General features: G+C 32.4%; 1 protein-coding gene across 1 annotated transcript in view; it reads left to right on the top strand.

The window, feature by feature from the left end:
• LOC134853899 (uncharacterized) overlaps window positions 1-8,707 on the top strand; it is a gene marked incomplete in the record, with an annotated part of 183,882 nt that overhangs the window by 43,393 nt on the left and 131,782 nt on the right. Inside the window, 2 exon segments of the mRNA XM_063869861.1 lie at window positions 4,086-4,271; window positions 6,198-6,341. Coding sequence (XP_063725931.1) covers window positions 4,086-4,271; window positions 6,198-6,341 — 330 coding nt within the window.

Genomic DNA, 8,707 nt, shown 5'->3' with positions numbered 1-8,707 from the left:
GGGGGTGAAAAAACTTGAGTGAATAGTCCGGGTTCAAATAAATTTAAACTAGCTTTTAAATCGAACTGCTAAAAAGAGAAATTTAGGGGAAAATGTATTTTGAAAACTTTTTATCAGGCATTGAGAAAATTTTAACAGAAAAAGAAATCAAAACTTGCAGTATCAAAAGTTTAATTTTATACGGAAACTTTCAAAGTATTTGTTAAACTTAATTAGTCTTCACAGTCCCAACATTCTGAGATGCAAAACAATCGTCTTGATAAAAAGATGAGGAATTCATCGGCTGACCTAGAAGTTCAAAATTAGCAGGTTTCATGCAATAATCTTTTGAAGGGTTACAAACACGTTTTTGCGATTTTCTGCAGAATATGCATTGTTCGGCTGTTCGGCGAAAAAAAGGCTGACAAAATTCCACTGAAGAAAAGTTTGATTGTTTCAGTCACTGGTATGATAAACAGTTTTGTTTTACTTTAAGAAAAGACGGATTTTTCTATTTTTTTTCATCAAACAAACAGGGTGTTTTTTTTCATCAAACAAATATCGTTTGTTAACTAGCCGTTTTAGCTGAGTCTTATTTTACCCAAAGAAAAAGATTTTGGTTCATTTTCTTTGGTGCTATTGAAGCGTAACTGGCCGTTCATTGCAAAATATACTGGAGTTAGCAATTTGTTTTTCGTAGCGAAATGTATCAGTGTCTACTTTAAATAGCGTGTGGCGGGACAAAAGACAAAAATATTGAAAAGAAGCAAATGTTTTGTTAAAAGCAACATAACAGTTTATTTGAATAACAGAATATTCCGACCATAGTCTTGAAATATACAACCAGAGCGGAACGAAAACAAAACAGGGATTAGTTATATTCGATAGCCATACTAAAAAAAGTAAACTGAAAAATAATTTTTGAAGGAAAAGTAGAAGCAAAAAAAAAGAAACAAAAATTTTTTCAAGTTTTTTGAATGTTTTTGAATTTTTAAAAATTTGATTCCAAAAATCGCTAAAGTAATCAAAGTAAAATAACATTACCTAAGTAAAATTAAGTTTTTAGTCTTCAAACTAAACTTTTGTAAGCTTTTAAGCAATTAATCGGTTGAAATAAAACTGCTCGCTTGCTCCATTCGCTCGAAATAGGACGAAAAATCAAAAAGTTCAAACCGGTTCTTCTCAACACTGGGAAAATTTTTCAAAATTTTAAATTTGGTTCAAATCAGGACTGCACGAGCTCGATAAGATATATCACTCAATTCAGTCCGATGATTATTTTTATACCTGATTTTGCGTGGAAAACAAAAAGAAAAAACTAAAGCACCCGAATACTGATTTCGTCCCCATTCTCAAATGCTCGGAACAACAGCCTTCATTGATGTTGATGGACAATCAAATATTGACAGTTTTGTTATTTTTTCCGTTAACATCTTGCAAAATCTAACATTTGAGGCTGCTGAAATTGTTTTTCCTCAAGACGAGAAATACTTCAAGAAATTGCACAAATATATAAGAAAAAATGTTATTTTGTTTAAATTGGTGGTTTTCGATAACTTAATGGTCTTTGCGTAATAAAAAATTGGATTCGAATTAACGTTTGAACAAAATCTGCTAGCGCAAGTCGTCAGAAAAAGTTAACGCTTATTGAAATAATTTTGTTTCAAAATTCAGGAAAAAGTCAGAAAATGTTAACTTATAAACCGTTCACAACACAACAACACAATAAGAGGCATGCAAAAGCTTCCAAAAATCTTGCAAGATTTTGAATTCCAAGATTCATAAGGAAACTACAATTTATTGAAAACACTTAACAATAACCTTGCAAGGTTTGCAATTCAAGCTGCCAGTCAATAAAATGCCAAAATATCTAGATAAAATTACAAAATATCCAGAAATAATTCAAAACCTTTATCCCATACTGATTTTGGAATACGAGCCTGGGTTTTTTTTCACTTTCCTTCCTTTGCCTAGAACAAAAAGGGTCCAAATTTTTTTCTTACCACAGTTTTCTTGAAAGTAAAGTTGTGCGAAGCTTTTTTGTTTGTTAACACTTTTTTAGTATGGTTTGCCGACCAAGTTAGCATCCTCACCCCCAAAGCCGTTTTGGGGGGATTTGATGTTAACTTAGTTTTAAGTTGGGATTTTCAGCCAATCAGAATCGAGCATATTACATGTAGCGCTTGGCAAAATTAATGTGAATTAAATGCTGGGGTGTGGAAGATCTTAACTTGGTCTATATAAGGAAGGAGGGGATGTTGCTAACTTGATCCTTGTTTGCTTAAAAAAATCAATATGCATAGGCTTCTGGACAAGGAATTTCAAAAAATAAAAATGTAATAGAGGAACTGAAAAATAGCCGAAGTTTGTTTAAAGAATTATGAACCGTTCTAATCCACGATTTTAGCAAAATCATGGCTAAGTACAGACAAGACTGCTCGTATCAGGAAGAAGCCCTAAAAATTTCGACTGCCTTTTAACGTTTATGGAGCAGTAATAACAGAAACAACATAAAAAATAAACAAAAATAAAATAAAATGAAATTTTTTTTTTCTAAAATTCAAACACTTTTCTATGAAAATCATCCTCCCACACGCCATATAAAGTACAAAGCAATAGATTTCGCTCCTTGTAACAATTCAATTATGACAAATAAGCTTCGTTCAACTAATTTGGAATGATTTATAGGATGGATTAAATCTCCGCTTAGGCGTTAATAGCGCGAATTATATCGCGCGTTAATTGTCCCAAATTGGTCAAAGTGGCCAAAATGGCAATCTTTAAACCCTCATAACTTTACGGAAAATGATCACAGGTGAAATATTTTTTCTGATTTAAGCTCAGGACAGCAATAGCTTTCGAATGATATAAAAAATTCCGACAAAAATGGCTAGTTAAAAAGTCGAAGTTTGTCTGAAGAAACAAAAACCCACCCCGAGCACAAATATTCCGTTATTTTCGTATCGAAAGTCGGAACTATAACCAACCGTGATTTTGACTATAACGCTAAATTAGACAGATCCAATTTATCAGATTATTAAAGGAGAAGTATGATTCATCAAGTATGATAAACTTTTATGGAGAAATACGCTTAAATTTTCGCTTCAATCCGCATTATTGAAACTGGCTCGTCAAAAATGATCAACATAAGCTCAGTATAAGCTATTTATTATGCATCAAGCTCATCGCACACTGAATTGTTCTAAATAATATATAGTCCGACCATCTTTTTTGCCACACCCCCTGAATTTTTTATTGAAGCTCTAGTAAGTCTGAAATGGCTCTACTGTGATATACCACTCGACCCTGTCTGAGATTTATTTGTGGTACCTGGATTTGAGTGATTATATTATACGCTGTAGTCCAAACATCAATCACATATTTTAGGTTGGAACAATTAATTTTAATTTAAGTTTTTTTTCAATCCAATAATAATATGTTTTGATATTACTAAACAACCAATAGGCGCTCCTCTTTTATAGTGATAATTTCAGGAAATTAACTCATAAAATTATTGAAAAATTATATATGTTCTTAGTACTTGTTTTAAAGAAAACAAACTATCTTTGGTATACAAAGCATAATTTTTTCAAAATTATAAATTTTTGAAAACCCAGACATGTTGAACACGCTTAATTAGCCTACCAGAATTTTTAACGGACATTTTTTTCTGCTATGCCCGAAACCTTGAAGAACTTGAAAAAAAAATCAAGCTATAGTTTCTTCCCATCCCAGAGACATAAAAATTATATAAAATATAACTTAAAACTGAACGAGAATCAGATTAGGCAAGCACACATAATGAGTTCATCTGTTCACATTTGTATAAAGACATATCCTGTCGAGTATGAACAGTCTGCCCTACTTTAAGAATATATTCTTAGAAAAAAAAACCAATTAGGCCTGATGCCTGTCGAGAGATACCTTTCTTGATCATTCTTCTCATTATTTCAACCTTGTCTTGGGAAATAATTTTTTTTTTGCTGCAATGAAAATAAATCAAACGAACCATTCATAATTTTGAAACTTCTCTAAAGTTACCGTTGTTACCGCAACAAACCGATAAATTATCCTTTTCCAATTAATCGAAGTTTTTTTTGTTGCAGTAGCATTGGAGCGCAACACAATCTTGACCTTCGATGACAAGTGCGACTCAACTTCAACTTCTTCATCTTTATCCTCTTCTTCTTCTAGAACATTCTCAGACTCGTTTGCTGGTGATTCATCAGGAAGTGGCTTCGGCAGTGCTGCGCTAGGGTCTCAGCCAAATCAATCCGGATCGTCATCATCAGGTCTGTTCTCTTAAATTCCTCCAGTCGAACTGACGAAGAATATGAAGACAAATGGGCTTGTATGAATGGGAATTTTCTGAGATTTTTTGTCAACTCGAAGTTCCTATAGGATCAAGGGCGGATCTAAGATTTTCTCGAGGAGGTCGGATTTTCCAAAACTTTTCGAAAATTCTGTCGACCCTTTTTTGAATCCACCAAATCGATTTTCCGAGCGCTCCCAAAACACTATAAGAATCCTATTTTGAGAGAAGTTTTTGAGCATTTTTTGGAAAGTTTTTGAAAGTTTTTTTTGGAAATTTTTTTAGGAAAAAGTTTTTTAGTTTTTTATCGCATGACCTCAAAAAAAAAATTTCCGAAAAATTTTCCAAAAATGCTCAAAAATTTACCGAAAAATGTTTCTTAGGGGCATTGTTTGATATGTATTTCTACAAAAAAAAATACGCATAGCTGAAAAATTGAGATTGTTTCTTGAGATTAAAAAATTACTCTGGCTATGAAATAAATCAAAATGGCAATAGCGGGGAAAAATTTGAAACACTATTTGTTAAGACATTAGAAAACATATTTTATGTTACTTTTAATGGATTTTAAAATCGTTGATACTGGAAAAGACCATGATTTAATTTGGCTTTCAAACTTTCAAAACTGAAATGTGATAAGATTCAAAACTGTCCAATGAGTCTATAATTAGAAATAATTTTGATGCAAAAATTGATAATTTTCTTAAATGTCATACAAACAAACTTCTGAAAAATGTTACTTTATTATTTTTAATTTTTTCATTGCCTTCTTTGATATCACTGATGGAAAAAAGTATTTAGATTTAGATAAAAACATAATTCAATCTTAGCTACGCAGTGTCAAACTTCTAGTCCCTCATTTCAAATACGCAGAAGATAATTCATAGGGGGACCGGACCGTAAGTTCAGCATAAAAATAAAATGCATAAAATTTTTTTGAAAACAAGTTCATTTACATCATTTACATCACATCAGACAGATTTAACAACTATAGTGCTAACTTCCGGCTGTTTGTCTTAAGGTTATATATTAAAAACTTGGTGGTAAACGAGCGCAACAGACAATATTTTGTAGCTTTTATTCCGTTTTTTGCTTTGAAATCATAGTTAAACTGAGTGAAAAGTCATGCACCAGCAATCAAATTTCCATGTCGAAATGACTTCCACTAATTTTTTCCAGGCTTTACAAAAGCAAATTTGAAAATTTTTTTTCTATAAGAGACATCAATTTTAATAAGGCATACTTTTTGTTACAGATCTTGCTCGACCAGAATTGTCTTCATTTTAAGACTTATTAAAAATAGTTTTTTGGTTTTGGAGCTTAAAGCAGTCTCATGTTTCTGGTAAAAGCCTTATGTTGAAAAATTTGTAGATTCATCTGCTCTTCATCATTGATGCCTAAAACGATATATAAGGAGGCAATTTTGCCCCCTTAATCTTGTGAGGTGATCTTTGAAATACTTAAGATTTAGATTTCTTGCTTACAAGATAATAAAACTTGGTTGTATCTTCAAAGTTTTACTAACAAATGTAAGATTCTTGTAGGAATTTGTATTCCACTATAACCCAAGCCACTATAAAAAAACAGGAGAAGAAAGAAAAAAGTTTCAACAAACGCTATAGATTGCATTCTTGTCTATTGAAAATTCTATAAGTTGGTATCTGAAGTTTGCAGAGTATCAATTGAAAGCTGTGCAGACTAAAATAAAAAAGACATTCTGATTCTTATTATCATTTCCAGACTGAGTTATTTTGTTGAGCGTAGCTATTTTTTACGACTCAAGAGCGTGCCCAAAAAACTGCGCGCCAAAATACCCTTTTTTGGTCAAATTTTTCTATAAAGTGAGTTTTTGGCCTTTTTGTCAAAAACTTAAGATTCTATACTTTTTTGTTTTTTATGATTGTAGGTGGGGCGAAAGGTGAAGGGGTTGGCGGATGTCCGGCTCATCTGAGGGTGTTGGACGCAGACCCCCTCTATTCGGGCACCTACTCCTGTCTAGTGAGTGACATGCGGGGGGCAGCAGCTGCAGAATACACTGTAGACATATTAGGTCAGTCAAAGGTCAATAAATGATGATCTCTCTAAACCTCTCCCCTTCCCCTTCCCCACCCTCGTGGAACTAAACGTGAAAATCACTTAAAATACAAAATTAATAAAATGGTTTACCATATACTATTATTGAACCCTGGCATCGAATTCTTGAAATATCAAAAAGCGATAGTGGGTTTGGGAGAGGAGGAGTAGAAGAGATCGAATTACGTAATAATCAGTTGATACATCAACACAACTTTTCAAACTGAAGACCTGATTATTCAAGCGGTATAACACACGAACCTTTTTTCTGAATAATCTTCAGATTTCTGTTAAATTCTAAGTCTCTATACCTTTTTTAGTCCACACTACTGCTGCTTGATTAGGCTCGGGTTTTAATCTCAGTTTGTTGTAATAACATCAGTTAAATTAACTAACTTTAATTGAAACTTCAATTGGTGCTTTATATATGCAATATTTGGTGCTTTAATAACTTCATCATTTGATAACTTCGACAACAAGTGCTATAATTTTAATTTGAACAAAGCTCTTCAAAGTTAGTGTTGAAAATTACTATGCAAGCAGACACAGGTCGCAAATCATTTATGGCTCCAAAACTTTTCCAGGACTGGTAACTAAATGAGCTGCTCAAAGTGTTTTAAACATAGGTGAGTTTCTGTTTGTTTGACCTTCGTCTGTCTCGTAGAAACTACACGAATTTGATTTTGGGTTCAAATAATCGCGATGTCGACTTAAACCAATTTATTCCTTTCTTCTCTCAACATTAACGTTGTCGAACGTAAAAAGTTTTTTTAAATAGATATTTTTATTTTGACAAACTTTAAATTTTTTCTGTTTTCTTTAGTTTCTTTACGCTTTGTAGATACACTGCATAGTAGTTTTCTTGTACTGTGTGTTTCAGATCAATATGAATAGTTTTCTGTTTCTTCAGGGTATGTTGCATTCAATTTTTGAATGTAAATTAAACATGATATAAAAAAAACTTTATGAAATTTTGGCTCAAGCGACATTGCGTTTCAGAAACCTACAAACAGAGTTTTAGATATCTTAAGGCGGGTAACTAGTTTATAACTCCATTTGAAAAAATTGTGATAGTATCTCTATCTTCAGGGCTTTTTGCAAACTGTTCTGTTCATTGATTTCTTTGTAGCAAATTGTCGCGTAAATTGAAGTGTCCATAATAGAGAGTCCATAATAGATTAAATAGAGCGTCTCCAACTACCCTTTGCCGAATTTGACGATTAAAGCATACGCCGATGAAGACAAAGTAATTGTTTTGAAATTCATACGAATAATTGAAAATACGATAAAAGCAGTTTCAAAAAATTTTATGATTTTCCTGTTCTAAGTGGTTTTGTTTTTAATTTTCAGTGGTTATAAACGGAAGCATATTTTAGAGAATTGATATTTCAGAGCCAATCACAAAATGGCCTGAAGTTACCTGGATGAGATTATAAAATTAATGCAAATTCGAGGCGTAACAATCGTAAACTCAGATGAAATATTTATTTATTAGTGGGAAACCAGCCCGTAATTAAACGTATCGTCGGAAAAAAACATACAGATGATTCCTAGAAATCCCTTGCCCCACCCTACCGCATTCGAATATTTCAATTTATAATAACTGTATCCAGATAGTTTATCGAACTGTATCGAAGTGAAAATGAAAAATTTGGATGCAATAAGCATATTTAAAACCAAGCGGGCTAAAATTTTTGCAAAAATTTAACAAAAAATAAATCGAGCCTTCAATTTTTTTTTGAAAAAAAGGAACATTTTGAAAATCTATGCTCCAGTGAGTCCATAATGAACAGGGCTATAGTTTTAGAAGCATGCAGCACTCTTAAATCTTTTGTAAGTTTCCAATGAGTAATTTTAGTAAAGGTAAGAAGTAAGATTCGCAAAACTAATAACAAAGTGGTCACCTTCATTTGTAAGAGAACTGCTTGTCACTCCATGCAAAATGTGAAAACTCAGTTGCTTCCAATATTCTACTTTTTTTCCGACTTTCAAAGAAAGTGACGACGGAAAAATTGTGCTCGGGTTGATTTTTTGCAGACGAATTTCGATTAATAACTAGCTTTTTTTGAACAGATTGTTAAACTCACATGAGGGCCAGTTTTCACCTGTGATCTTTATCGAAACATTTTCGAGCTCTAAAAATAACCAATTAAGCTAGTTTGCCACAATCAAAGAGCGAAATATGAAACTATTCAAATGGATTTGAGGCAAGACATTTGGTGTTATCAATACTTTACTAGATGCTTTGAGCTTGTCATATCGTGTTTAAAAAGCCAAAAAAGATCATTTTTTTTCATGCAAGAAAATTATTAATTTTTTTTTCATCTGATTTTTTCAAAAACT

The sequence above is a fragment of the Symsagittifera roscoffensis genome, chromosome 9, assembly GCF_963678635.1.
Source record: "Symsagittifera roscoffensis chromosome 9, txSymRosc1.1, whole genome shotgun sequence".
NCBI classification, from domain to species: Eukaryota; Metazoa; Xenacoelomorpha; order Acoela; family Convolutidae; genus Symsagittifera; species Symsagittifera roscoffensis.
Note: the sequence above shows the minus strand (reverse complement) of the source record. Positions and strands in the feature narration are given on the sequence as shown.